The sequence below is a fragment of the Zonotrichia albicollis genome, chromosome 3, assembly GCF_047830755.1.
Source record: "Zonotrichia albicollis isolate bZonAlb1 chromosome 3, bZonAlb1.hap1, whole genome shotgun sequence".
Classification (NCBI taxonomy): Eukaryota; Metazoa; Chordata; class Aves; order Passeriformes; family Passerellidae; genus Zonotrichia; species Zonotrichia albicollis.
This window is the reverse complement of record NC_133821.1, coordinates 59,134,846-59,152,129: the sequence shown is the minus strand read 5'-3', so window position 1 is coordinate 59,152,129 and position 17,284 is coordinate 59,134,846. Positions and strand designations below refer to the sequence as shown.

The 17,284-nt window shown below is 36.8% G+C and overlaps 1 protein-coding gene across 12 annotated transcripts in view; it reads left to right on the top strand.

Moving 5' to 3' along the window:
- STXBP5 (syntaxin binding protein 5) overlaps nucleotides 1–13,542 on the top strand; it is a 115,712-nt gene extending 102,170 nt beyond the window's left edge. For all 12 annotated transcript variants that reach the window (XM_074537570.1, XM_074537571.1, XM_074537568.1 and 9 more), the window contains 5 exons: nucleotides 822–1,185; nucleotides 3,680–3,845; nucleotides 4,610–4,721; nucleotides 6,858–7,078; nucleotides 7,769–13,542. In XM_074537570.1, coding sequence (XP_074393671.1) covers nucleotides 822–1,185; nucleotides 3,680–3,845; nucleotides 4,610–4,721; nucleotides 6,858–7,078; nucleotides 7,769–7,810 — 905 coding nt within the window. In that variant the 3' untranslated portion in view covers nucleotides 7,811–13,542. The remainder of the gene's footprint in view (nucleotides 1–821; nucleotides 1,186–3,679; nucleotides 3,846–4,609; nucleotides 4,722–6,857; nucleotides 7,079–7,768) is intronic.
- Nucleotides 13,543–17,284: the final 3,742 nt, after the last annotated feature.

Here is a 17,284-nt window from a genome sequence, read left to right as displayed (position 1 = left end):
CTAGCCATTTTGCTACACAGATGGTATCAAACATACAAATTGCAATGCCATTTGGTTTCAGGAATGATGAGGAGTGGACATCTAGACCATACATGGGATTTGTGCCCATTGAGTGAGGGATTGGCAGCAGTGGTCAGATTTGGTAACATTTGGTCATAAAAGCAATGCTGCAGGCTAGGCAGTGTGTTTCCCCTTTGCATCTGCAGCATCATCCTTAAAAGATATTGCTTTTTATTTTGGACTTAGCAGATGTTGATGTTGTTACTTACATGTAAATGAATTAAGGTAAAATAAAATTGATTTGCTAAAGGTCTGGCCTACAGAGACAGTGATTTGAACTGTAAGGAGGGAATACTTTTTCATTTCAAGCTAGAGAAGTACATTCAAATGTGAACTGCAGGGGAGAAATAAAAAAACTGCACATGCTTTTCTCTGAACCTGTTGAAGGAAAAGATGGTGCTCACCTTTGACTGATAACATTTATTGTTGATATTAAATATACTGTGTACTCATCAGGAGAGAATTAAATGAGTTGCATTTGTGACACTGAACTTAAATACAAATACATTTCCCTTGAAGTTAATAAAAGAGTATGCACCCACTTTACCCTTGAAAACTGGTTTAACATTTTCCCGATTACATTTGTGCTTCATTAGTTTTTAGATAAATGCCCAAGGTTTGTGTACATTTGTTTTTCTAGGGAGGCAAAGTGAAGTTCTTCTTTTCTTTTCATTCTCCTAGCTTCTTAAAGGAGTATTTTGTAGCTTGGAAAGCAATTTAGGAGAACTGTTTTAGAAATGTGCTCAACTACTCTTTCCTAGGAACCATCCTGAGGCTAAAAGGGGCAATCTTGAGAATGGCTTTTTTGGACACCACAGGATCTTTGGTCCCACCAGCACATGAAACCTGGAGAGAACACCATGAGGATAAAGATGAAAAAGAAAAAGCAAAAAAACGACGACCTGTCTCAGTGTCCCCTTCTTCCTCTCAGGAAATCAGTGAAAACCAATATGCAGTGATATGTTCAGAAAAGCAAGCAAAAGTTATCTCACTGCCATCCCAGAACTGTATTTATAAGCAAAATATAACAGAGACTTCTTTTGTTCTTCGTGGAGACATAGTGTCGTTGAGTAACAGTATCTGCCTTGCATGTTTTTGTGCCAATGGACATATTATGACTTTTAGGTAAGACCTGTTTGATAGTAACTTATACAAAAAGAAATAGTCTTCTGCTACACAGAAAGGTTCCTTTTCCACAGGATGGTGAATTAAAAAAAAATTACTTTCACTCAGTGTTGATGATTCTCTAATACTTAAGCTTGAATAATTTTGACTGCACATTCCTGTTAGTTATGTCTTTAACACATGAAAAAGTTTACCACTTTAGCTCAAGCTACACTGATTCAACACACAGTTCCAAACAGGTGATATAGGTCCATGACTTTAAGTTTGTCTAAAAGTTGAATTTACTTCCTGATGGAGAAAAGTGCCTTCAGTCAGACCTTTAGCTTGCACCTGACCAGAACTCTGCCTATTTTTGTGCTGCTGTTTGCATCACACTTATGCCTCAATATTTTCTCACGTAGCTTGCTTGAGCCTTAAAGGCTCAAACCTAGGCTATAAAGGCAAGATAAATTGCCATTTGTATAGTACTAAGTAAAGTAAGGGCTTAAGTTAGGAGTTTAAACATGTTGTTGTTGTAGCAGTAGTGCTTAAATATACTTACAGGTCACCTATGTAATTTTCATGTGCTTTATGTTAAATGTTTTTAAGTGCTATTTTATTCTGAACCAGCAGTGTGTATATACTTAAACGCTTGCACCTGCAGTTTAGTTGTGGCCTGATGATAAGATGAATGTAGAACATGGCCCTATAAAATTATGCCAGTAAAGTTCCTATAAGATTATTTTAAGGTTGCCAAAAGAAGCTTTCAGCTTGGAAAACTCTGTAAAAAAAAACTTCTTTAGGAAGTTTTTAGGAGTAAAACTAAAACTGATACAATCAAAACTTGTTTTTTAATTGTAGTATGTAAGTCTGTAACTCCATTGGTATATATCCCATGTTTTATGTATTCTAAACATCTCTAAAAAATGCTGCTCACCTTGCAGGGCAAACAGTATTGTTTTTCCTGCTAAAACTAAACTTATGTTCAGATATCATATATTGAAACAAATCCTGCCTTCTTCAGGATTCACGTTGTTCTCTAATGAACTCTACATAAGTGGTAAATTATAAATGCTGAATTGTTTCCTTGTGTGGGGAAGTTGGATTCCAATGCTGAGCTCCATTTCATAAGCATGAATTGCTGCTGGAGATGGACCTTATGTGCAGTTCATGTAAAGTTGTCAGAGCACTGTGTCATACCCAAGATGCCCAGTACTTAACTACTGAAATAAATTCAGATAGTACTTAGTAACAAACATATCTGTAACAGAAATTATGAAAATGTTCTCATGGATATCACACTTGTCCTATTTGATCTGATATTTTTGTGTTTTGAAGCTGTAAGAATGTTTTATGCTCCCATTGATCTGAAGCAAAACACTTCCCTGTAACTGACTCTCAGGAATATTCTTATTTTAGACATGCGTGGCAGAGGTGTCATATCTGGGCGATATGCTTACAAGAGAATATTGCGTTTTATTTCTCACTTTTGAAACCTGCCTCCAAAGGCAATCTCGGCATCATGCAAAAAAAAAAAAAAAAAGAAAAAAGAAAAAGAAAAACACTAAAGAAAACAGCCTGATACTGTTGTGGTTACTACATCTTTTTTAGATTTTAACTTCAGTTTTCCCCATTGACTGCTTTTATAGTGTCTAGAATTAATAACCTTATGTGGATGGTGGCTGCAGCAGAAGCTGTGTATTGAATTATGGGGATATTGGCAGCTAACAACTTTAGTAATTTTTTTAGAAGAACTTTGCAGAGGATGTTTGAGACAGTGGTTTATTTTGTGTTCTACTGGTCAAGAAATCAGGTGTTTTTTCCCTTGCATTTATTATCACTTTGAGGGAGAGGAATGTTTGGTAGGGGAATATTGCTCTAGCCCAAGTGTGCTGTCTCTTCTTCAGTAGATTGATACAGTAAGTTCTGCAGTTATATGTATAGAATCCAAAAATACAAGGTAAGCAAACTTTGCTGTAAGAGGACTTTCTCTTCAACATCTAGTTAGAGAACAAAGGGGGACTTAACTAATAAACTTGCTTGAAGCTACTGTATTCTGCTTTCCTTTGACAGCACACTCGTAATATATCTACATTTTCTTGAGGAGAGATCTTTGAGACTTATTTTTAGTAAAGGAGAAATTATTAACCTGGGAGAAGAGACAGGATGTTTAATTGTAAACTCCTGGTACATACTTATCAAAATACCTTGGTAATTATTCAGTAATGCCTAATTCATTAAATACTGAATTTGTGATTTACATGCTCAGACTATAATTTTTAAAAAATGCTTTTAAATACATCTGTGATGCAGATGTTTAAATTTCACTTTTGAGGTGCTGCCTTGAAAAATCTGATGTTTTGAGATTCTGTAACATCATTAAATGATACCTGTTTATGTGGTATCATGCAGATGGTGAAGAGAAAAAAATATGTATTGCATTTTAAAAATCAGCATTTGATCAATAAGAGACTTTTCTGCTATATTTAATGGGGTTTTAATTCTTTTCCTTAAGTTTGCCCAGTTTAAGGCCGTTGTTGGATGTATATTACCTGCCACTCACCAACATGCGGATAGCCAGAACGTTCTGCTTCACCGATAATGGACAAGCACTCTATCTTGTCTCACCAACTGAAATACAGAGGCTCACCTACAGCCAAGAAACATGTGAAAATCTTCAGGTAATGAACTCTTTTTAAAAAAACACTTTTGTCTTAGATACATCCTGAGCTGAGCATTTAGGCTTTTGTGCTTTGATTTTTTTTTCCCCTTTTGTTTTCTTTCACTGTAGAGTCTGATTCTAAATAAATCACTTCTACCTTAAATTTTTGTTTCATCCATCCTATTGTAGCTGAATCAGTTTCTTGCTTAATTCCATTTTGATCAACAGGAAATATCCTCCTTTAACATGCCATTAAAATTCCCTTAATCAGTTGACACTGGGGGAGGTGTGTGCTGACACAAGTGGGGAATGCCAACTCAGGATATTTGAAAGAAGCTATTATGTCTCGGGGGTGTTAACAGCTTGAAAAATTCTCAGTCATGCTTCAGGTTGGTAGATGTATAGAATAATGAAACAGCAGAGTTGCAGGCTCTACTTTCATACTGCTTTGTGGATATAAGTATTTGTAGATGCAGTTTCAATAGAACAAAGTCAGAAGTCTTGCCCAAGTTGTAGAGGGGCAAATAAGCTTTACTTGAATGCATTTCTTTGCTTCTGAATTCTATGAGCTCTGAGCTTGCAACCATCAGAAGCAGATCGTTTCGACAAGTTTCTTAATATGTTTTTCATTTTTCTATTTCCTACATCACCTTGCAAAGACAGATGCTCATTAAAGCATATTTCTTTTGAAATTCAAATCCATTAAACAAATCCAGAAAGTGCAAGAATATTCCATTATTTTTAATAATTTATGCCTTTTTCTATCTCTTTTTCATTGCAAAGGAAATGTTGGGTGAGCTCTTCACTCTTGTAGAAACACCAGAAGCACCAAACAGGGGGTTCTTCAAAGGCCTGTTCGGAGGTGGGGCACAATCACTTGACAGAGAAGAACTCTGTAAGTTATTATTAATTGTTATTTTTCTAGTATTTCTTCCCAAGGAACCTAGTGATCCTTGGTGAATGTATTACCTGTGTTCACAGAACATTACCTTTGTGAAGAGGAGAGTAAAATAGGGAGTGACAAATTTTTTTTTTTCATAGTTTTAATGTTGTACAACCTACCAACAAGATCAGAAAAGCTTGGATGGTTTTTTTTTTACAGGTTCTTTTAGCTCATTTATTCTGCAGTAGATGAGTTTTGTTTTATAACATTTTGGTTATGTTTTATAACCATTTCTTGTTTTATAATCTTATTTTTATTCATCTTTATGAAGCGTGTAGTACTGACCATGATTCTATCTATGCTGCTTTTGGAGAATTCTATCCTGGACAGTGAGAAAATTAAAATTTCAGTCTACTTCAGTTATTTGCCAGATTTTCCTTGTTTTGCTTGTGCAGAAATGCTTTAGAAATGACAGCAAGGGCAGAACTGTATGATGTTTTAATTCAGTCCTCTGTTTATAGGACAGTAAAATTCAGATTTAGCAAAATTTTCATTGCTTTATAATTTTCTCAATGGTTTTTTGATTACTTTTTTTTACTGTGATGGCATTAAGCACTTTAAATATATTTAAGGAAAATAGCTTCCATTTATTTATTTAGATATTTGCTAGATGCAACACCATATTATGCAAGCTTCCTTTTAAGAACCTTTTTCTTATTAATGTGAAATGTATCTGTCAAAATGGACAAGGTGCCCTGCCAATCTTTTCTTTTATGGTGGTTCTTTTGATCTCTACAGAATAAAAATTAGACTTCATCTCTTGTGCCTGTACATTTTGAGCAACTATCAGCTATTTAGAGGTCACTTTTTGTGTCAAAGTTTTCTTTTTTGTGCGTTTTTATATACATATATGTATATGTAATACTGTGGAAGGTTGGTGAAGTATTCCAGTAGAGAAGTTTATGTGCACAAATTATAATTTGATATGAATGAGACAGAGGAAAAATAACATGTAACTTTAGAAGCGATCTCTTTATATCATGTCAAGTTTCCACCATTAAGTTTTGGCTTGGATCTTTAGAAGGAAAATACTATTGAATGGAAGAAAAAAATCCTAATGAATGAAAGAAAACCTGACAGAGACTTCAATGACAATTCAAAAGCCATTTGAGAATATCTTTAATGTAGCCATATTTACCATGAGGTCACAGCAGAATCTGTAATAATTGAAATTATTTCTCTTGTTTTGGGAATTCACAGAAAGATCTTTATGGGACTAATTTAAATGTAAATTATTCTTAGTAGCATAAAATCAAATCAGAGAGTCTGGAAATACTGCATCAAAATGTATTTAACCAGTTAATATTATTTTTCCTGGAGGTAAAAAAAAGAAAATATTCAAGCAATATTTCGCTGTTTGAAACAAATACTCATATTTCTGTGGTCTGTACAGTTCTGCTTGAGATTGGCACATCAGCTGTATAGATTGAACTGGGTGACTGATGTGCCATTAAGAGCAAAGTCAGTGTAGTCAGTGCTATCACTGAAGTCTGGCGCTGTTCAGCTGACCTTTTGTGCTCGTTTGTTCTTACAGCCATACTGTGGTTTTACATTCCTTTTCCTTTTTTTTTTTTTTTTTGCAAGGTTTTTACAATAATGGTAGCATTGACACCTAATCTTCAGGTGTCTGCATGCTTCCATCAAAAAAAAACTTCTGCTGGTGGAATCACACTGGCTGGCAAAGCACTTCCAGAACTAACCACAACTTTTCAATATTTCAATACCCTGCTTTCTCTGTTGAACTCAAAACACATTCCTCATTAAAGAAGCTATATTGTGCTGGTGAAGTGTTTTTTCAACAATTTTATTGATGAACAACAGAATTCTAATTTCACACTTGAGCTGTGGAGAGCTTACAGTTTTATAACCTACCTGGAAACTTAAGAATATGTTTGAATGCCTCAGTTCTTATGTAGAAACATCTGCTAACATAGAGTAGTGAGTGTTGCTCAGTCATACCTAAAATAAGCTGTTTGGTCTCCATGCAAAGAAATTACACCACTAGATAAACTAGTTTCAGTGATATTTATGTCACAATGATAGAAAAACTTACTATTCTGTATTTGCTGCTTTTGCAAATGCCTCCAGTTGGAGAATCAGCATCTGGGAAGGCATCAAGGAGTCTTGCCCAGCATATTCCAGGACCTGGGGGTATCGAAGGTGTCAAAGGAGCAGCATCTGGTGTCGTTGGTGAACTGGCACGAGCCCGGCTGGCACTGGATGAAAGAGGACAGAAACTGGGAGAACTGGAAGAGAAAACTGCAGCTATGCTTTACAGTGCTGATTCTTTCTCAAAACATGCTCACGAGGTGAGTATGTTAAACTGAACATTAAACTGATTGTCACATAAATGCAAATTCTGCAAGGTGGCTGAGTTCTGCCAAAGGCATGTTAGAGGTATCTGAAGGGCATGCAGTATCATTGATAAAGGATACTTCCTTTTCATCCATCACTTGTCACTCCTAACAATTAAGTACTCACTGGAAACAGCCTTGTCTCCTGGCACGCTGCTCTAGAGCATGCAGTCTGCTGGAGAAGCATGTAAACTTCTAAATGTGCAACTCAATCCCCATTACTGTAAAAATTGCTTATTGTCACTGAATTAATAAGAGTAATGTTTTATGTCAGATTCCTGCTGTCCTTAAGAAAGGTCCTGTTGTATGCAAACCCTCTGAGTGCCACTTTGTTTTTTTCCTCAGTGACTTCCACAGAATGGCTGTTCTCATTCATTTTCATGCCAACTTCTTTCCACACCCTAAATTCCTGTGCAACCTCCCCATTCTCCCTAAAATGTCTTTTTCTGAGGCTAGCTCACCAGCAATAATGCTACCACTAGAAAATTCATCATGCTAAACACTCAGTGTTCAGTGACATGTTTGCAACCTTGCTAAAATCCTTCTTTCTCATGCTGCTTTGTAAAGCATATTATTTGTTTGTGTCATTGTACATTTTGGTACATTACAGAAACAGTAATTAGAATTTTTTTGTTGTTTTTTTAGATGATGTTGAAGTACAAAGACAAGAAGTGGTACCAGTTCTGATGACTCTCATCAATCACATCTGTTTAATTTTGTCCTGATGAAAAAATCTTGTTTTTTCATTAATTTTGGCAGGACCACTGATATTTAAAGGAGTATTCACCATCGGATACTGTTGTTTCCTAGCACAAATGACACACTGTTTTACCTCAGTCCTGGCTTTAACTGAGGAGCTTTATATCTAAGAAACACACACAAAGAAAGAAACTTGGGTGTTTCTTAGCTGTTGGTTAGCATAAAGTTGGAGCAGAGAAGGTAGCTGGAACATGTGGGAAAGAGAGTAAAAGGAAATCATGGTGAGATGGGCAGGGGCAATGCAGGGTCAATCCTGTGTTAATATTTCATATGCCAAAAGTTTTTGTGCTATTGTAATTGCTGCCAGTGTTATACCCTCCTGTAAGGAGAGGCAATAAATCAGGGGTCCAAGAGCTGGAATCGAGCTGTTTGTCTTGCTGGACAGTAGCTGACTTACAATTACCCTCTCTAGGACTCGCTATATTTACCATTATTGTTGAAGAAGAGTTGAAGTTTCCTGTCATTCTTTCATTTAAAAAGCTGGAAGCTTGGAAGATTTCTTATTGAAAATTGTATACATAGTTGACCTGTGCATAGTCTTTTCTTGGACCCCTGATCTAGTATTCTTGTATTCACATCATATTCTGTGACGTGCAAAACAAAAGAATACGTAATTTTTTGCATTAAAAAGTCAAGTGAATAATATGACTGGAATGTGTCATGCTGGGAGTTTTCGTTTGTGTTATGGCCGTGCAATGTGAAATGTGGTAACATCTTCCTTGTGGTAAGAATTCTTCAACTTCTGTTCAGTTAAATATTATTTTTGCCAAAAATAGTTATTGGTTCAGGTTGTGTAACATTTAGAATTGGCTGTGGGTTCCATTCATGCTGTGAGTTTTTATAAATGTTTAACAGAATGTATCTTTACAGCCATTAATTGAAATAGCTGAGATAGTTTTGCTCAAGACTTAAGTTCGAGATGCCCCTTTAGTCCTTCACTATGAAATCAGATAACCTTGGACTCAGGTTTTCAAACTTCTACACACCATGGAGGTGCTGATGCATGAATAATGGCAAGCAAGCATTTAATACTTGATAATGGTCAGTATGTTGTTTAGCCAATCTCTAAGTTCTGCCAGTAGCGCTATTTTACAAGTACCTGTCTCATCCCCGTGCAGCACTAAAGGCATTTGTCCTAAAGTTTGATTTAATCTCTAAAGCAGTGTTTTCATTGTAAGCAGTGGTAAAGTGTGCATAAAAACTTTAGGAATTGCTGAAATAATGTTCCATTTGGGTGAGATAAATAATACAGCTGAGCTAACTTGTTAATGGCTACTGCACTAAAGCTGTATCAGTGTGAATAACCAGGGCTCTTTTTAAAAGAGAGTATTCCTTAAAATAAATGCTTGCATTTCAAAAATTCCTTTAGACCTTTTTTCTCAAATCTTTTCTCAAATCAAAAATTCCTGATTTTTTCTCAAATCAGGAATAGTCATTGACTCGTTTTGTTTTATAAAAGGGAGTACTTAGAAGCTGATAGGTCTACATTGTCTGAAATTAATCACTTAGGTTTGCTTCTCCAAGCATTGCATTTTGTGTACTTTTTTCACAAACTTCCTGAATGTTCCCAAAGCAAAACTTTGGTTATATTTGTATTGTGAAGTGATGTTGCAGGTACACAGATAAGGCAACCTTACAAAACACCTCAAGGATGCAAAATATTGAAGTTACTTATGGTTCCTTAAATCACTTTCCAAATGAGAGAAAAATATGTTCAGGCTTTGAAGCACAAACTGGTAAATTTTCTCACTTTAGGTAGAGCAACATTTTAAAAAGACAGTTGAATTGTGTTGCCAGTAAAAGGGCATGCTCTGCTATGCCCACTGCTCAAAGGACTTAAAAAATAAGAATGTGACAATTCAAACAAGTAGTATTATGATTTCTTGATATGTCTGTCCCATAGCTACTGAGGCAATGTTTACTTGAGTTACTTAACTCAGTTTGCCATGCAATATTTGCCTCTGCATGTTAATTTATTTTTTAGTGTCTAATTAATGCCTATTTAGCATCATTTTGTGAGACATTCAGGTAGAAGAAAATGAGATAAACCACTATCCATACCACATCCAAAAATCCCACCCTAGCTGACACTTGACCCCTTCCTTGTCTCACATTTATAAATTGAGTTGACTTATTATTATTTGACCTGCTGAAAATAAAGTACATTTCAGGGCAACAGAATCCTGGGGAATTAATCTGGTCAGGCTCTGGGGGAGAGGATTGCAAAAGCATTCTTCAACAAATTATGGTATCAATCAATGGAAGATGACCTTGGCTTGAAAGGAAAGCCTACTTAACTTTCTCATCAAGATATATTTGACAACCACCAGCAAGTAAAATAATCAGAGGCAATGAGAGACCATCTGGCAGTACCAGAGGAGTAGCAGCTGATTTGGTGTTACAGAATCTATCGTAGTTGAATCTCTTCTGGTGCTTGTGTTCAGGGCACGCTTCTAGATAGGAAGAATAACGGCATGGTTGTTCTTGAGATAAATGGGTCTTGGTCAATAAAAGGGGCTATGTACAATTTTAGTCTAAAATGTTACTTTTTCCTTCCCAGTGGAAGGAAGGCAATCACACACCCATCATTGCATCTTATTGTGCTATTGGTGGTGCACCTTTTGTACAGCAAAGTGTATTGAAATCCTTGCAGGGAAGCACCCCTGGTTTTTTCACTAGCATTTTAGTTGTGTGACATTTTTTAGAGTGTCTGGAAAACTAAAAAGATACAATTGAGCTATTACTTTTTTTTAAATGAAAGTAAGAAACTACCTGCTGCTACCTATCTGTTTATATGTAGTGTGTCTCATTAGAAACTGTAAACTGAAGAAGCTTTTCTTCACCTTAGTCCTGCCAAATCGTAACTTTTGAATCCTGGTATGTGTAAATATGTGTGTATTCCAAATCAGTCTGAAAATGTTACACCACAGGCATCTCCAGTGATTTGTTCTTCAGCAGTCAGTTATAAAGTAGAGTAATATATAGCTGTGTTCTTTGTCTGTCTTTATGCAAAGTTTTTGTGCCTGAGGTGGTACTTGCATGGCAGGTGATTGGAAAGCTACATCCAAAGGAGGATTTTTGGAAGCAAGTTCATTTGCTTTTTTTTCCTTTTAGTTTTCCTTTTATTTTCCTTTCTATGTTTTGTTTTTGGTTTTTTTAATTTCGTTTGTTTTGGTGGTGTTTTGGTTTGTTTGGGTTTTTTTGAAGGGTGGGAAATTTTGTTTCATTGTTTTTTGTTTCTTTTATGTTTTATTTTTGCTTAATTAATGGCACTGATCTTACCTGAACTTTTAAACTTGAATTTTTCCTGCACTTTAATTCAATCATGGTATTTTATTCCTTAATTTTGTTTCTGCATTTGTGCAGTTCAGGTTCATTATTTGTATATAAACACACATGTTCAATAAAGACTTTAGAACAGATTACTTTCAGGCACCTTTGCTAATTATGTGATTTATTTAGAATGTGTGTTTTCTTAGCAAAAGATGTATATACAATATAGAATTTAATGAAAGGCACGTATTCTGTGTCAGCATTCAGTTTATAAATTACTGCAACACTTTCGCATTTGTTACTAGATAATACAAAAGAAATCTGTTATATTTATACATACTGCTTAAGAATATACTTTTAGTTTTAAATAATTTTTATATGTACACTTCTACCTTTAATTTTAAAAAGACTTGCGTTCAAGTTTTAAGTCAAAGTACTTAAAGTATGTATATTATCCATAGAAGTTGTTTTAAGCTTATGAATACATTCATATCTCATATCGAGATGATACAATTACTAAGCAATTAAAACAAATAGCCCATTTTGCTTTGCAGAAAATAATTAGTTATTTTTACCTCCCATTATGAACATCCTTGAATAATTCTCCAAGTATGGAGCAAGAAGATAAGGAACTAGCCTAATATTCAAGTTTTCTCAATAGCTGCAGTCCATGGCTGACTGGTTTTCTATGGTTTGGGTTTTTTTCTGGTACACATGAGAGACTTTTTTCAGCTCTATTTCTTGGACTTTTAAAATTCTCTAAAACTGAAGTGAGGTGTGTCCAATAAACATTTTCTTTGAGTAATTTGCGTATTTTGATTATACATCAGCTCTTTACATGTAAATCAGGGTTGGTTTTTATGTGGGTTTGTTTTGTTGGGGTTTTTTTGTGTCTGAAACGTGTTGGAAAAATTAAAGAGTCTGTGGCTGAAGTGCCCACTACTTTCTGCTTGTAGTTTAACATGTCTGGACAGGCACTGACTGCAGACAGTCCGGTGAGGGAGGGAGGGACTGCAGTGCCTTGCCTCCCTTTCCAGGGAGAAGGGCAGCTGGTCACTCCAATCTTCCCTCGTGCCAGCCAATTTCCTGGGTAATTGATTTGAGTCTTTTTGGGTGGATGTTGATAACTTTGCTACTACCACAAAATCTTCAAATACTCTGTAGACAGAAATTAATGATGCTTGAGGGGTGGAAGTGAACAGAATCAGGGGAAAAAAGGGTGTAATGTAGGTGAATCAGTTAAACCAATTTTACTTCCGTTTTCATTGAAAAGCTGATTTGGGCCGATTTCTTCTTAAGCCCATTATAAAGATGTGCTATATATCTACCTTATTACTGTTTCAAATCCGATGTGTGCACTGTTTCTGGGTTCTTTTCCACCTTATACAGATTAGACTTAAAGATGTAGGCATTAATTTTTTAAAAGTGGAAAAAAAGGAAGAGAAATGAGGCAGAAACACCAAACAATCAAATGGAAGATGTCAATCAGTATTTCTTTTAGAAGTTCCATGTGCGCCTAGAAATGTTTAAGCTAACCTACAGCTGTAGGTTACTTTGACACTTGTATTTTTCTGTTAGTACCTAAGTTCCATATTAACCAGGCAAATAACTAGAAGTTAAACTGTTTCAGTTGAAAACATTTAAGAAGTTGTATGTGGATTACCACTACCATTCAATCATAGGTGATGGAAAGGGAGAAGGGTGGGAACATGTTTTAAATATTCCCTTTTAAAACAGAATTGTAAATAAGCAGTACTGTGTTATTTTAGACCTGAGCTCTGCTATCTGTAGTGGTTAGAACTAGGAAAACATGCTGCTTTCTAGTTATGCTGCTGTTTCATTGTACCAGCACCATGGGGGAAAAAATACATCCGTAAATTTTTCTAACATTGCCCACTCCTGGGTAAGCATGCTTGATGTGTAGCAGTTCTCGTTTCTGTATATGTTAGTGTGTACATGTGTGTTTTCTTTTTCCCTTATGTTCATTGCAACTTATTCTTCAGTTAAGTCTTGCTGAGCCCCACTAGCTCTTCTGAGGATGATTACTGGAATATGCATTTTTAGGTAGGGTTGCAAATCCATCTGTCTACAGATATAGTTTCATATGAACTGCAAACTGTACTGTTACAAACTCAACTATGTTAGATTGCATAGAGTTATTTTACTTACATGTACTTGGACTGAACTATGTCATCATAATGAAGTTAAAAAATTAAGTATGGAATATTTTTGTAAATAAAAATACCTGTGCAGCTGGTATTTTAAATTTAAAATGTATTATACATTAATGTTTCAGAAAAAAATGTTCATATATGTGTATATGAATGTGTCATTATGCTGAAGGGCTCTTGATTGGGCAAAATAAACTATTCAAATCTCTCCTGAAATGAGTGTAGCTTACTCCTTTTCTTCCTGACCAATTGTTTTTCTGCTGGCTAGAGCAGCAGGAAGGTGTGAGTTGTTCTTTACAGCAAGCAGAGCGGCCAGCCTGGCTGATGAGGAGCAGCCCTGAAGGACCCCGAGAGGTGTGAAATGCTTCATCTGCAGTCATGTCCCCAAGCATGTCTAAAAACATTCTGGAATGTGTATACTGATGGTGACAATGTGGAGTCCTGTTATCTTTTTAAGTTACCAGAAGAGTTAAGGTTGTTCATTGTACGGACTCAGTAAAGCATAGTATTTTCTGTACCTGCATTTTGTCTATTAAATGAAAAATCCAGCGTGTAAGGGGAGAAGAGATGAAACTGGTATTTTTTTCTTTGCCATGTTTACAGTACAGCAGATGGATTGTTCTCTTGGACTGAGGCTCAGCTTTGCCACAGAGCAGATTTCTAGCTTGCAGTGTTATTAAATTTGCTATCTTTTGCTGTTGGGGAGAGAGGGAAATACAAACAACCTGGCTTTGTAAACATACTCTCTCAATGGTGGGGAAATAATGAATCTGAAGAGAGGCTTGGGCAGTAAATCTGAGAAGTGAAATTGCTGTACCTTGGAGAAATTTTTGGATCTCTTGATGACAAATAGCAAAATATTTCATGTTGGTTGTTTTAGTATGTGAGAATACAATTTCATCTGTGGGAAAAGTCTGCTAGTTCCAGACTTGTTTTTCCTTTGATGGTTACACATAATGAACTGGATGCTCTGCAGTGCATGGAGTTATAAAAAGGATAATGCATTGGAATGAAAAAAATTGTTTAATCTTCAGTTTAATTGGATTCAAGATATTTGGAGCTGTCACACCGCCTCCAGCTACCCACTAGGTCTGGTAGTCTCCAATAAAAGTAAAAAAAGCTATAGGAGAAGTAGCTCCTTCCTATGGGTACTGTAGGACTACTGTAGGACTGACAAGAGGGGAGTACCAGAGTGAGGTTGCAAAGTGAAGCATTTTCATTCAGTGAAACTAAGGATTTGATGATACCTATATTAAAAACGTGGTTCCTTTGCACATCATGTGCTTCAACAGTTTTGTTGCCAAGGTACTGTAAATTAAATGCATTTAATACCTACAGACATAGGATTACATGCCCATCAGCACTTTTCTTACCCTGATTTTTTAAATTGGGAATTTTTTTTCATCCAGGCAGGGTCACTGAATCAGCCCCTCTTTGTTGCCCACTGGCCTTTGGGTGCTCAGTGGTATCCCTGATCTTGCCTGCTCCCTCCTCCTGCCTTGTGCACCTGCACTGCTCCCTTGGCCTTGGGTCAGCCAAGCAAGAGGCACTGTCTGCTTCCTCTTGCAGGAGGCATCCCAGCCTGGCCTGAGGAAATGGGATGTTTTCTCCCACAATCCTGCATGGAGGTGACCCCACAAGAGCAGGATGGCAGCGAGCCCCAGTTTCTCATCTCCTAGTTTGCTGGCTGATTTCTCACAATGTGTAATTAATGTTCCCTCAGTGAGGGCTTGGGGGCTTGCACATGCAACTCATTATAGTAGCAGACCTCTGCTCACTTGCTGTAGCAGACAAACTTGCTGTAGCTTTCTGTATTTGCCAGCCACAGGAGACAATCTGGGCTAAGGCTTTGTGCACAGGGTGCCCAGAAGGAGGAAGCTGTACCCACACCACCGCCCCTGCTGAGACCTGGGGAACACTCCTTTAGCCTCAAACACTCCTTTAGAGCTGATTGATTCCAACACTGCTCAGAAGGGCTGATGGAGGACTCCAGCAAAGCCACAGTCAAGACAAAAAGGAAAGGTTGAGGTGTTTTGGAGCAAGTAACTGCATTTTTGTATCTTGCTGCAGTCTCAGTGCAAACAGGACTTACTTGAGGGTTGAGTGTTTGAAGGGGTTTGCAATCAAAATGTCAGACTGTGCTTATGTTTTGATAAATTTAGGAACTCCTCTGCCTAATTAAGCAGACATAATGAGAAATTTTATATAATTCTGTTTTTTTTGTGGTGCAAGACACTCCTGGAAAGAATAATGTGGAATGCAGTCTCCCATAAGAGAGTGAACAGAAAACAATTTCAAGCTGGTATCCCCTAATTCTCCTGTACACCTGCAATTCTCTTAGCACCACTTAAGTGCTTTTTTCCTGAGTGTTAGCATCACCTACCCACTGTGGTGCTTTTTCTTCCAGGATCTCTAAGGACTCAGCACAGTGGTCTAAGGTCTCACGAGACTTCTCTTCCTTAGAATTGCTGTCTTCACACTGAGTATGCACGTCTGTTGTACAAGATGTATGTCAGAACTTAATATAAATTTATAGAATGAAGAACTGCTGTGGTTTTCTTTTTTAAATATGAAAGGGTTAGCAAAAGGACTAATCAAGGTCATTGAATCATGGTTTCTTTTAAATATGCTCGAATCCAAAGTGAATTCTAGCTGTGAACTTAGAGGCCCTTTACCTCCCATTTTGTCTTTAGCAGAGCAGTTATTGGTTGGGTTTGAGAGCTCCCAACCAATTCACATATTTTTTTTCAAGACATTCTGGAAATTAGCTCCTTATTTTACTGTTTCAGTTAAACCCCTTTAGAAAACTTGTTTTTACACATTTTAAAATATAATTTGTAGTCCAAGTAGGATCCATAAAAGTTGCATTGACTTCTACCACATTCCCTCATTTTTAAAAGGCCAGTCGTTGGTTTGAGTCTTTGTCTCACGTGCAATTCCTTGCTCATTTTAGGATTCTTCTGTATGCAGCTTCTTTCTCCCCAGTAGTCTAGTTATGCTGCATGAACCAGTTTTGGCAAGTATCCTCTGGATTGTAGTCACCAATGCAAAATTTCTCCTGGTAAAGAAAACTGAAGAATATCTAAATATGGCTGGGACTATGAGGTTCTAACACCAGTATGACAACTACTTCAAAGTATTTAGCAGATTATATGGCCTAAGGAGCAATAGGAAATCTCTTAGTGTGCCCTCTGCAGGGATCAGTGCAACTCTTAGGATTTGCATCGTGTTGGACCTGGGAAGTATTGCATCTGAGGCCTGTCACTATTTCAGAGTATTTCAACAGTAGGAGTGGACATGGCTGAAGTGAATGCAGAGTTTAGTGAGGGTTGTAACTCAGACCATCAAGATGTCTTTCAAAGTATAAGGTGACAGGGATTGGCTATGTCCTGGAGACACTGACCACATCCTGGAGAGCAAATTTCAAGCCTGAAAACCACACTCCTTTTGATTTCATCTGGGGAAAAGGTAAAGCCTATGTGAATAATAGTGGTTTGCTGTATTCCCCCACTGGAATGATGGGAAGCAATCAGTTAAAATTTTTCCTGTAGGTGTTAAAGGAATTTCTTTATATTTGCACTAATAAACAATAATTTGCTGTCAGTCAAGAGTGTGAGTTGCATGTCTTGGTTTATCATTGAGCTACTATCGTTGGTCTACGACCTGATTGTTCCAGGCAATGGAAAAACATGGGAAGTATGTGGATCTGAGCCTATGGTCCCATAGGCTTCAGCCTGGCAAAAGAATTTGCAGCATAGCTCGGAGAGGCAAGGAGGCAGAAAAAAGAAGCTTGAGCTGCTTGGCACAGCACCAATTCTCTTCTTGACACATTTTTGCAGCTATTGTTCCAAAGAAAGGCTTTTAAAAATGCATTTTAATTGAGAAAAAGTGACAGTTTGTGCATTTACAGGGAGCTAACATAAACAGCATGGAAAAAGAGAAGTTGGACTGTTTGAAA